This window comes from Hypanus sabinus, chromosome 3, assembly GCF_030144855.1.
Source record: "Hypanus sabinus isolate sHypSab1 chromosome 3, sHypSab1.hap1, whole genome shotgun sequence".
In the NCBI taxonomy this organism is placed as follows: domain Eukaryota; kingdom Metazoa; phylum Chordata; class Chondrichthyes; order Myliobatiformes; family Dasyatidae; genus Hypanus; species Hypanus sabinus.
Genome location: NC_082708.1, coordinates 149,334,708 through 149,347,768, shown reverse-complemented (window position 1 = coordinate 149,347,768; position 13,061 = coordinate 149,334,708). Strand labels below are relative to the sequence as shown.

The following is a 13,061-nucleotide window of genomic DNA, read 5'->3' as shown; positions in this document are numbered from 1 at the left end:
CTCTGAAAAAAATCCTTTTGTTCTCCATGTTTAAGTTAGTCTTTGCTTTAACATTTGAACATGTATGCTGAATGTTCTGACAATTATTTTGAGAGCAAATTATGGGTCATTGTTAAATTCTCCCCATTTATTTATATATGTTTGAAACAGTTCAAATTTCGTGGTTCATAATTTCATTCAGATATCTTTTGTTCGGCCAGTGTGTTGTAGCTACCATTGCTTTTGGCTTGGGAATTAACAAGCCTGATATCCGTAAAGTTATTCATTATGGAGCTCCTAAAGAAATGGAATCATATTATCAAGAAATTGGGAGAGCTGGCCGGGATGGTTTGCCCAGTGGTTGTCACGTCTTATGGAGTTCTGCTGACATGATGTTAAACAGGTATGAAAGCTTACTTTTGTTTCAGGTGAATAGGTGGTGTTCGTTGGTACTGGAAAAAGGGAAGTGCACAGCATGGTCAAAGGGAATGCTCTTTTTTTTACTTAATGCGATTTTTCTCAGTGGCAGAAGTTAGTTTTCTAACGTTTTTAAAATTGATTTTATTGTCATATGCATAAGTACATGTACTTGCAAGTACAAGTGCATTTTAAAATTAACTTGTTTTAAAACAAGCACAAAGCATTCACAAGACATCAATTATATAAGAGAGAACGCAATTAGAACAAAAGTACACAAAGTTCACTGTAGTGCTAAGTAAATATATTATTGCTTTACTGAGGTAGTGATTAGGGTTGTGCAGTTTGGTTCAAGAACCAAATGTTTGATAAAGAGTAGCTGTTCCTGAAACTGGTGGTGTTGGACTTCAGGTTACTGTACCTCTTGTCTGATGATAACTGCAAGTGGGGTAGACACTATTACTGAGGGCAATTCATCCAGTGAAATTAAATAGTTTTTGCTCCCAATTAGTTACATTCTTCCTTACCTCTTCATAATTGTGTCTGTACATTAGTGAGTTTTCAACATTCTTAGGGTGGTGACCAGTTTTAACAATCCCTCCAAAGTGAACTTGTTTGCAAAGAACGTATGAAGTAATAACATGAGCACTTTTTAAGTTCCTGGATGTCAGCGTCTTGGAGTATCTGTCCTGGGCCCATCACAAATGCAGTCTTGAAGAAGGTATGTCAGTGGCTTGACTTTAAGAGTTTGAGGAGGTACAGGAGCCTGAAAACCCACACCCAAAGATTCAGATATAGCATCTTACCCTCCACCATCAAATTTCTGAACTATCTGTGAGCACTGCCTTATTAATCCATTTTCTTCTCAATTTATTATATTTTGCAGTCTATACTAATTTTATGTAGTTGCATTGTAATTTTGCTACAAAACAACTATTTCCATGTCATGTCAGACAGTGATAGTAAATCTGATTCACTCCTGATGAAGGGTTTCGGCCCGAAACGTTGTCACTACCTCCTCCCATAGATGCTGTCTGGCCTGCTGAGTTCTGCCAGCATTTTGTGTGTTTTGTAAATCTGGTTCTGTTAGTTTACTGTATGAACAGTTATTTGTGATTATTTAAGGCACAGCCTATTACTTAGTTTAAGACCCCAGAATTACCAGCAGCCCTCTGGTCCTTCACCATTTGACTATTTTTCAGTAACGAATCAAGAAAGGGATCTTAATCTCACCTCAGGTCCATCTGTATGTATTATCCTATAGAGGTCATTATTTGGAATCAGTTAGGAGTCTTGGATGATCATCTGAGAAAAAGGCTGAATTGTAGAGCCCAAGTTTGAATTACAGGAAAACTCCCAATAATTGGCTGGTCCATTGTTTGGAAATCCTAATACGGGCCCTTCTTCCTATTGCTCTCTTTAAAGTCACAGCATTTCCATTCAACTCACTGGGGTCCCATTTCCCATGCTCCTTTTAAACTCACTGGGGCCCTGTTTCCATGCACATCTTAAACTTACTGGACTCCATTTGTTCCTGTTCATGCCTTAAAATAACTGGAGCCCTGTTCCCTGTATACCCTTTAGGTTCATGTCCCTGTTCTCTGTGCTCTTGTATTTATTACCATGAATACTTTTACTCAGAGCTTTATGTGAAGAAGTGCTTTCATGACACCATAGTTTATATGACAGTAAACTATTCATAAAAATTATTAGAAACCTTTGTAACCCTATATTGAATTTTGAGTATTATTTACAAAACAATAGTAAAAATAAAGGTATGTTTTACTAAACAATAGTAAAAAAAAATGCCATGTCTTACTAAACTCTTGCCAGTCTATGGATAGTAGGTGGCATAGCCCACTTATTTATTTTATCAGTTTGATTTTCTGTTCTTAAGTATACTGTTTTCACCTAATGATCAAGCAAAAACTAAGGGGGCATTCAGAAAGCAAGTCGTACCGCGTTATTATTGCGTACCTTTTAGTGGTTAGGTCAAGAGCGAGTTCGCCAGTGTGCTGGCATTGCAAACTTGCCTTTAGTGAATGGTGGTTCAGCACAGGAAAAGCTGAAGTGTGTTAATGGTACATGACTACGTAAGTTATGTGAATAAGGAAGAAACATGAGCGTGCATGTTGGAATTGATATGGTCATCATTTCTTCCACAGGCAGCTGCTGAATAAGATTAAGAGTTCAACATTCCGTAACTACAAAATTAAGATGATGGAAAAAATGAAGAAATACCTCACTTCATCCAAGTGCAGAAGAAAGTAAATCCTCTGTCAGCCATTTCAGTGCAGTTTGATAGCATTTGTTTTTTAAGTTGGCATCTTGTGTTCTGGAGCTGTGTGCAAGGAATTGAATGTATAAACAAGGTTGAAGGATGTATTGTTGAAAATGCTCTCTTTAAATGGAACATTCAACTGAGGACAGGTCTGTTTGCTTAATTAAGAAATTATTAGAGGAGGAACAGGGAACTAACATTAAAATTTTATTCAAGGTCTTCATTAATCTTATTGCTATTTGTGCCCATCTCCTCTGTAATGCCTGATTTGAATCTCTTCATTCTCCTATGCTGTAGGGAATAAAGTCTTAACCATTTCGACTTTTCCCTGTAACTCACATCCTCAAGTCCTGGCAACATCCTTGTAAATTTTCTCTGCATTCTTTCAATCTTATTGATATATTTCCTGTAGATAGATGACCAGAACTGAACAAATACTCCAATTTAGGTCTCACCAACGTCTAATACAACTTTCATGTAACAACCCTTCCTGTACCCTGTACTTTGATTTATGAAGGCCAGTGTGCCAAAAGCTCTTTATGACCCCATCTACCTGTGACATCACTTTCAAGGAATTATAGATCTGTATTCCCAGATCCCTCTGTCATATAGAAATTAATTATGGCTTTACTTCATCATCCTTGATTATCCCTTAGCTTCTATCATGACCAATCGTTGACAGCTGGTGGAATGACCTGACCTAATTCCATTCTTCTCATCTCTGCATGATAAATTGGAGCTCATACAATGATTCATTCTTGACCTTGGCTTTTCTCATTCACATCTTGATCTTTCCAAAATAAAGGCAAATACACCATGGAAAAGGCCAGCTCTCTTTTTCAAATACCCTTCCCAGCTGCCACTGTCTTTATTGCCAACCCACGCAGATTAAACTGAGCACTTTTAGTTGGTGTACGAACTCTTTAACTTATTTTCCAGCTGTGAGTGATAACAGGACTGGACCAAAACGGGTTTCTGTAGGATGCACTCAAGTATAGAATCACGGTTGAGGAGATCTTTGAAGTGTTACTTTGAACAGGTGATGCCAGCAATGAAGGGCCCACACAAGTTGCTGGGTCTCTTGCCCTCTTTGTGCTCACGATTTGTTCTTTAGTTCATGGGCCTCAGCTGTCAGGTGTCCACTGATCTGTTTCTTTTCCCATGAGACATAATTGGCTTCCATTCCAGGTACACCTTTAATTTGCAGATAATTATTTTCTGGTCATTCTCATTAAACAAGCTGGCTTTGGAAGTTGATGGTATCCTTGCTGAAGTTTTAGAATTTGGCAGTGGAAAAACTTCAATCACAATTCCCCTATTCATTTTTCATACCTGGAAAGAGGAAGATATACCAAGAGGCCTTTGAGAAAAGGACAGTGTTCAGAGAGGAATCTCCCCTTGGTCTGCCGTGGAAAGTAATTGCCTGATCCTCTTCCTTCCAGTGCCTGAAGAGCTACTCCTTGAATTACTCTAAACTGAGTGCATTAAGAGGCAGAGTAAACCTAGTTTTCACTGCACAACAATTGCAAGAGAAGTACATGCTACAGCTCCAGGCACTATGCACAGTCTTTCTCAGGAGAAGGGGGAATGGTGAAGGAAGCTTACTATTTGGAGCAACTGAGGAGGCAGGCTTTTGATTGATGTGGTCTAAGGGAATGCTTGTGGGTTGCTCAATATGGCCCTTTTGAAGGATGATATGATTTAGGATTTAAAGTGTGATGTTACTTCTTTAATACCTCCCCCCCCTTTATAAATGTATGATTGTTCAAAGTCCTGTTACCTTTACCATAACCTGTTACATTCTCCTCAGTTATCCTCTTTGTGCTAACTAAATCTACCAGTTCACTGTTGATAAATGCTGCTATTAATATTCTTAATATGTTTAGTGTCCTCCATGGCTTTGTATTTTCCTGTTCCTATAATTTCTTTCAGCCCTATAATTCCTTACAACCAAATTCTTTCAATTCCGTATTTTTGTTTATCCATTACTACTTTGCCTGCTTTTAAGAATCTGCCTTCAGTCGTTTGGATCTTAATCTCCTTAACTTTTCCTAAATCACAGGACCTTCTACTGTTGTCACCTTTAAGGCAGTTCTTAAAATTTACCTCTTGAGCTAAGCCTTAAACACCTTTCTGAACAACTTCTTTGATTCATTGTCTCTTTTTGAACATCAGTAGGGTTGTTTTCTTACGTTTAGTGCATATGTAATGTAAGTGGTTGTAATATGTAGGGAGTTGCTTTGTGTGCAATGGTTATATGTGACTACTTTGTTTTTTAAAAAAAGTAATTTGTTATTCATGAATTGAAAGTTGTTGTATTAATGTCACTGTTTTCTTGAAGTTTCGTCAGTTCCTTATACACTAAAATTGTCATTTCTGCCTCACAATCCATTTAATTAATTTGTAATCTTGAGCTAAAAATATTTGACAGCTATTCAGTAACAATATAGGACTTCATCCCAAATATGTTTGCCTGATGATTTGTAGGTGATTACATTTATTCTGTTCCTGCAGTATTATCTTGTCTCATTTTGAAGATGAACAGCTCAGGAAGGCCACGCTTGGGATCCTTGGAACTGATAGATGTTGTGACAATTGTAGATTAAGGTAGGTGATCCTGCTGGGGATACAGACAAAGAAGATTAATGATCAAAATGTCCTTTTGGGAATAAAGCCTGTGAGCAACACAGGCTTCATGGAGCTCAGAAATGTATTTCTCAGTGTAGTTCAGTTTTTTAATTCAACTATTTATTATCCAATGAAGATAAATAGTTTTTGTGATTGTATTTATAATTCAGTATTAATATTTCCCTTATTACTGTAATTTTAACAAAAAATACTCAATATACAGTGGCATGCAAAAGTTTGGGCACCCCTGGTCAAAATTTCTGTTACTGTGAATAGCTAAGTGAGTAAAAGATTACCTGATTTTCAAAAGGCATAAAGTTAAAGATGAAACATGAGGAAATTTGCAGATGCTGGAAATTCAAATAACACACACAAAATGCTGGTGGAACACACCAGGCCAGACAGCATCTATAAGGAGAAGCACTATCGACGTTTCGGGCCAAGACCCTTAGTCAGGACGGGTCTCGCCCCGAAACATCGACAGTGCTTCTCCTTATAGATGCTGCCTGGCCTGCTGTGTTCCACCAACATTTTGTGTGTGGTGTAAGTTAAAGATGACATATTTCTTTAATATTTTAAGCAAGATTACTTTTTTATTTCCATCTTTTACAATTTCAAAATAACAAAAAAGGAAAAGGGCCAAAGCAAAATTTGGGCACCCTGCATGGTCAGTACTTAGTAACACCCCCTTTGGCAAGTATCACAGCTTGTAAACACTTCCTGTTGCCAGCTAGGAGTCTTTCAACTCTAGTTTGGAGGATTTTCACACCTTGCAAAAGGCTTCTAGTTCTGTGAGGTTCTTGGGCCGTCTTGCATGCACGGCTCTTTTGAGGTCTAGCCACAGATTTTCAATGATGTTCAGGTCGGGGGACTGTGAGGGCCATGGCAAAAACTTCAGCTTACGCTTCTTGAGTTTGTCCATTGTGGATTTTGAGGTGTGTTTAGGATCATTATCCTGTTGTGGATCCTCTTTTCATCTTCAGCTTTTTTTTTACAGATGGTGTGATGTTTGCTTCCAGAATTTGCTGGTATTTAATTGAATTCATTCTTCCCTCTACCAGTGAAATGTTCCCTGTGCCACTAGCTGCAACACAAGCACAAAGCATGATCGATCCACCCCCGTGCTTAACAGTTAGAGAGGTGTTCTTTTCATGGGATTCTGCACCCTTTTTTCTCCAAACATACCTTTGCTCATTGCAGCCAAAAAGTTCTATTTTAACTTCATCAGTCCACAGGACTTGTTTCCAAGATGCATCAGGCTTGTTTAGATGTTCCTTTGCAAACTTTTGATGCTGAATTTTGTGGTGAGGACGCAGGGAAGGTTTTCTTCTGATGACTCTTCCATGAGGGTCATATTTGTGCCAGTGTCGCTGCACAGTAGAACAGTGCACCACCACTCCAGAGTCTGCTAAATCTTCCTGAAGGTCTTTTGCAGTCAAATGAAGGTTTTGATTTGCCTTTCTAGCAATCCTACAAGCAGTTCTCCTGGAAAGTTTTCTTGGTCTTCCATAGCTCAACTTGACCTCCACCATTCCTGTTAACTGCCATTTCTTAATTACATTACAGACTGTGGAAACGGCTACCTGAAAATGCTTTGCTCTTTTCTTACAGCCTTCTCCTGCTTTGTGGGCATCATTTATTTTAACTTTCAAAGTGCTAGGCAGCCGCATAGAGGAGCCCATGGCTGCTGATTGTATTTATAAAGCTTTACAACTTGCATCACCTGGTCTTTCCTAACGATGACTGTGAACAAGCCATAGCCCTAATAAGTTAATTAAGATATGAGATCATGGTAAAAGTTATCTGAGAGCTCAAATCTCTTGGGGTGCCCAAACTTCTGCATGGTGCTCCTTTCCTTTTTTTCACTCTAAAATTGTACAAAACAAAAATAATACACTAATCTTGCTTAAAATGTTAAAAAGAACGTTTCATCTTTAACTTTATGACTTTTGGAGATCAGTTCATCTTCTACTCACATTACTATTCACAGTAACAGAAATTTTGACGGGAGTGCCCAAACTTTTGCATGCCACTGTATTGTGTGGCTGATGCCATTATTTAGATGGTTAACTGAAAATATGAACATCAGTAATTTTTACACTATTTTGAATCATTAAAATCATAAAGACAAAACCTCAGTTGTCATATATAACTGACTGTGTTGAACAATTTGCTACCATAATAAATATTCCACTGTAGCTGCAATATGTTTAAGTTCAAGACATCGTGAAATGTTATGTGGAAGAAGACAAATATAAAATCCAGGATATTTAATAAAATATACTTTGAATAAAATTGTATCTTCAGAGATTGGTTGTCTAAATTTTAGGTAGCGACCCAGTCTGAGTTTGGGTGCTGAATGCTTGGTTGTAGGCTTCCTTTATTTAAGTGACAGTGGGCAATTGGCAGTTGAATCAACCAGCAACTGAAGATGTCTTAGACTTTTGATGAAAGGTCTATGTCTTGAAATGTTAGTTATGATACTCTTCCAATAGATATGACCTGATATGCTAAATATTTTCTAGCATTTTCTGTTTTCATTTTAGATTTCCAGCATTGCGTGTTTTTTTTTAATCTTTGAAGATTTTTGATGTCCTTGTCCAATACCTGTTGTCACCCTTCAAATCAGAATTGATTGGTACAACCATAAGCCTTCATGTCTCAGATTTGTATCTTGCCATGATTGGAGTTGTCCTTCAGTGGTGACTCAGAAGTTCAGAATATTTTACAATGTTACAAGTACATAATGTGTCAAATATAAGTATTAATTATTTTTCCGCAAGGAATGCAATCACATTTATGCTTTTTGTTTGTGATTTATTTCTACATTCAATTAACTGAGTGATTTTCCTTGTTACTTGTTGTAGAATTGGAAGCTTTATTCCTGCAGATGACCAAGAAAATGAGATGGATGATTTTGGAAAGGAAGCTTATCAGCTGCTGACTGCAATATGTATTTTAGGAGAAAAGTTTGGTCTTGGAGTCCCTGTTTTATTCTTGCGGGGTTCTGTAAGTATTTCACTTATTAAGTCAAGTACACCAAGTGTCAAATTTGGGTATATTTTGATATTAGGTCTTTACTGGAGGTTTGCACCAGATTCATGATATCGATGCTAAATTCTTTTGGGAATCAAGACTTAAAAGTAGAGCATTGTTAGAGAAGAGATGATGGTAAGCAGGTGAAGTTTAGATCCCAGCCATTTTTAGTCCTTATTTTGTTCCTTATAAAGTGTGTGTACGTGTAAGACATTTAAAATTGAAATTAATCTGGTTGTGTAAATTTGACATGCTGGAATTAGAACCATGCTCTTTTTTGCAGTGTCTTTACTAGTAAGACTGTAATGTTCAATAATGTATTCTAATATGCATGTCGATATTGGAGTTCAGACAAGGAAAAGTAATAAAATCATACACTTTTGTAATAAAATGCTGGAGGAATTTAGCACACCAGGCAGCATCAATGGAAGGAAAAAGAGAATCGATGTTTTGGGCTGAGACCCTCAAATTGGAGAGAGGGATAGAGGGGTGATAGCCATCATAAAAATGTGAGGGAGAAGGGTGAAACAATAGTTTGCAAGCAACGGGTAGATGCAGATAAAATGGAAATAGTGAAGGTGTTTGGTGGAAATGACAAAGGAAAATGAAGCAAAGTGTCAGCTGTTTGAAGAGCATTCTAATTAGTTTCACTGTGCTGCTTTAACCCTAGAACCCTGAAAATGTTTTCAGGTATATATTAAATTCCATTCTAAAAGTTACTGTTTTAATTTTCTTTCCCTTATCTATTTTCAGCAGAACAAACCATCCATATCACCCAACCCAATCCTTTAAAAAAGCTGTTTATGCATACTCTGGTTCTTTTGCCAGTTATGCTCAGCTTTATCCTATGGTCGCCAACTAATCTGCTTGAGAAAAAAATTTGCCTTTTTCAAGTTGTCTTTTTTAAATCAAAATACTTTAAATAACTCTCTTAAATCATTTTTTTTCCCTGCAGTACACTAAAGATTAATCCCACTCAATCCATAGAATGATGTTTTCAGAATTTCTCTGCACCATATTTTAGGCTTTCTGTCTCAAATATAGTGCCCAGTAATGTATGCAGCTATAATAGTGTGGTTTAGTGTTGTTGATTCTTAAACTCTTATTACAATGTACGAAGCCAAGGATCTTGACAATTATATAACTAATATGCTGTGTATGTCATGGTAACTGTGATGTATTTGATAAATGATGAGCATATTTTCCTTATGTTTGCAGTACTCACAGCGTTTGCCAGAAAAGCATCGTAATCACCATCTGTTTGGCAGTGGCAAGAACCGTCCTGAAAACTGGTGGAAGGCATTAGGTCATCAACTTACCATCGAGGGCTTCCTGAAGGAAAACTCTACCTTCAAGAGATTTGCTGTCACAGTAGCTCTTTCCACAAAGGTCAGCTTGATTTATGTTTCTATTGGGAAATAAGGAAGAGAACAAGATGGTTATATATTGTCAAAACACATTCAGTTTACAAGTGATTGCAAATGGGGTTCAGTAAAATTCATAAAGAAGTGAATTGATGCATATTTTGAAGCCAAACCCATGCTCATTCCAAAGAGTTGAATTAATGGCTTTAATCATAAGTATTTGGTAGTTTAACAGCTGGAATTTGTGCTTGGTTCCAATTACTATCAAGAATATTTGTTTCTTCCTAAAAGTATTATTACATTATTTTTTGCTGGCATTTTTAATTCTCATATTTGGTCTACCACTTGTGATAATGTAAAAGAGTTAACATTCTTTAATGCAAGCTACTCCTTAGAATTAAAATGGAAATATTTAACTTAAAGCTCAACAATACTAAGCCCAATAAACTTAAATTCCAATAAGCCAGCATGTGCAGGACTTTGTTACTGGATTAGTAGATTTTATGAAGTATTGGATGTCAATTCTCCTTTTAATTGACTTTTCTTAGATATTACATAACATGAATATAAATTGTTTGTGAACCAAGTAGGTTTGAAGTGGAGTGTGGAACCAGAACCTCAGTGAGGGAAAGGAAAAGCAAGAACTGGGACTTAGATGAGCAAAAAGAACAAACCCTTGCTATTCCATCTTGTGGTTCACACAATAACAGAGTTTTAACTATATTGATAACTTTTGGTGTTGATCAAATGAATGTTTTATGATTTTTCATTTGACTTTTTTCTGTACTCAATAGATTTTTATTTATATTGAATGTTCCTGACTGAATAATTCCATTAACATTTAAACAGAAGGTTCATATTATGCTTCCACTATGCATCTACTGCCCAAGGTTATCCCAAAACACTTAACATTCGGTAAAATACTTAGGATATGCATGTCATCATAGGAAATATAGCAATCAATTTTCACACTGGTGTGTTTCATAAATGCAGTCCTTTTATTTCTACGTAATTTATTTTAATGATATTCATTGAGGGGTAATCATTGTCCTGGGTCAAGGGTCGGCAACCCGCAGCTCCGGAGCCGCATGCGGCTCTTTGATCTCTGTGCTGCGGCTCCCCGTAGTTTGTTAGTTTTTGAAATGTAATTCGAAATTTGAAGATTATGGTGATCTTGTACAATCTAAAAACTTTGTGGAGACCCCATTTCCTGGCACATCCGAACCGGCTCACAATTAGCCACCGTTCCGGCTAAGGGAGATAGCCTATGGGGGTTGTGAGTACGTGTCTTTTGGAGCATCCGCGCCCACGGGGACGGGTTGATGGAGGCTTTAAATCAAGGCTGTTTAGTTCGAATAAAGTTACCTTTGACTGCAGTGTCTTTATTTTAGCGCTGCGTGTAGCGCTACACCGCTACAACGTGTTTTTTATCACTATTAATATACATCACCACTGCCAATGCCTGACACCCGCCAGTGCGCGCTTTCTTTTAATTCTTCGATCCAAGGTAGGCTACCTATGGAGTAACCTTCAACCCAACGTCTTTTTTTCGGAGTTCAAAATGTTTTTGTTGCATGCAGAAATGTAATTTCGTTTTCTCTGCAGGAGTTCATCAATTTCATAAATGCAACACATTATAGTTTGTTTATACATAGCATAAAGGCAAAAAAAAACCTTTGTATGCAGTGTTATTTCATTTTAAATGTCAAACGGGTTTTGTGGCTCCCAGTGTTTTCTGTGGGAAATGGGTCCATATTGGCTCTTTCAGTGGTAAACGTTGCCGACCCCTGTCCTGGGTAAACAGAGGAAACTCCTCCACTTCTAAGTAGTGCCCTGTAATCCTTTGCTTCTCAGGACAGTACATAGGACTCTGGTTTTCAGTATCATCTAAAGTCCTGTACACCAATTCTGCAGTTGGGGTGTTAGCCGATAGATATCGTGTTATGTCTTCAGAATGGAGATTCAATGGACTAGCTGTCTGGTTTTGATGTGAATGCCATTAGTGGATCCTTTGTAAGTTTAAAACCTTTGTTAACCTGTATAGATTACCAAGGTGAAATAATGAGATGCCAAATGAAAAGACATTTCATTGCCTGGAATATCAAAGGTGACGGAAGAGATCCAGGACAAGGGGACATAGCAAAATTTGTGCCTGCCTTTCCAATGAGTAATTGTTCAAAGAATTCTCAGTGTAGAATTCTCACCCACAAAATATAGCAGATGTGAGCTCAGTTAATATTTATCACTGAGATAAATAGTATTTTATATGAAGGAATATGGGAGCATGGTAGGTGGATGAAAGTTTTATAAAAGGCTTGAAGGGACTAAAGTCTTTGTTCCTTTATCCTAAGTACTTTTTCCATCTGTGCTATTCATTTAAAGCCTAATCTTCTGCAGTATTATAAAGAAAGTAACCTCTTGGTCAAGTTACCTAATATCGTCGTTGTGGATGCCAGTACTAAGTATTTATGACAATGAGTTTAATTCTGTTAAAAAAAATCTGCATCTGGTCTGACATAGGTTAAAGTAATGCAAATGAAATGTTAGACAAACTCAATTGGTGAGGCAGCATCAATGGAAGGGAATAAACAGTCGATGTTTCGGGCCCAGACCTTACATCAGTACTGGAAAGGAAGGGGGACGAGGCCAATCAAAAGTTTGGGGAGGATTAAAGTGGTTGATTCTGGATAGTGGCCATTAAGTTGGGAAAGGGTTAGCAAATTCCTGCAATTATAATAGGCCTCCAGGAAATGTAAAGCCCATTTTAATCAATGCCTACTCTTTGCAGGATGTTGCCCCTGTTGCATGTGCATACTACTTAGTATTAATCAGCAACAGTATTTATATTTTTTTAACATGCAGGTGTTATCGAGTGAAGCTGCTTTAATTAATGCATGGAGGTAAAGTTGTCTAATGAAACATACTTACTTGCACATGAATGCACTTTGTTCTTTATAAATATGTTAAGGAAATACTTCTCAAGTATCATAATCAAGGTTCAAATGGAATGGATGACTTTATACATGCCAAAGGAATATTGATGGCAGTTATTTAGATGATTTTTTTCCAGTTTGAAATATGCAAATTATTGCAGGAAACTTTGTTATATAGGTCTTTGTACCATGTGTTAAAGAAGAAAATGTGTGGATTTTCATCCAGAGAGTGACTGAACTTGGCACATCCTATGAAATCTTCTAATGAAAATTTGCATTTTCATAGGGGCGAGCATGGTTGGAGAAGGCAGCTAATGAGTCTTGTCGTACTCTTCTACTTCCATCCACTGAAGAACTGAGTCCAAAAGTGTATGTGTTTACGATATTTCAGTTTGACTTCAATTTGGAGTAACTAATTAATTT

At 37.2% G+C, this 13,061-nt stretch overlaps 1 protein-coding gene across 5 annotated transcripts in view; it reads left to right on the top strand.

The window, feature by feature from the left end:
- The window catches only part of wrn (WRN RecQ like helicase), a 134,495-nt gene that overhangs the window by 79,377 nt on the left and 42,057 nt on the right, over window positions 1–13,061 (top strand). For all 5 annotated transcript variants that reach the window (XM_059965363.1, XM_059965364.1, XM_059965361.1 and 2 more), the window contains 6 exons: window positions 201–382; window positions 2,562–2,663; window positions 5,192–5,284; window positions 8,173–8,314; window positions 9,560–9,730; window positions 12,925–13,007. In XM_059965363.1, the coding sequence (XP_059821346.1) occupies window positions 201–382; window positions 2,562–2,663; window positions 5,192–5,284; window positions 8,173–8,314; window positions 9,560–9,730; window positions 12,925–13,007 (773 nt within the window). The remainder of the gene's footprint in view (window positions 1–200; window positions 383–2,561; window positions 2,664–5,191; window positions 5,285–8,172; window positions 8,315–9,559; window positions 9,731–12,924; window positions 13,008–13,061) is intronic.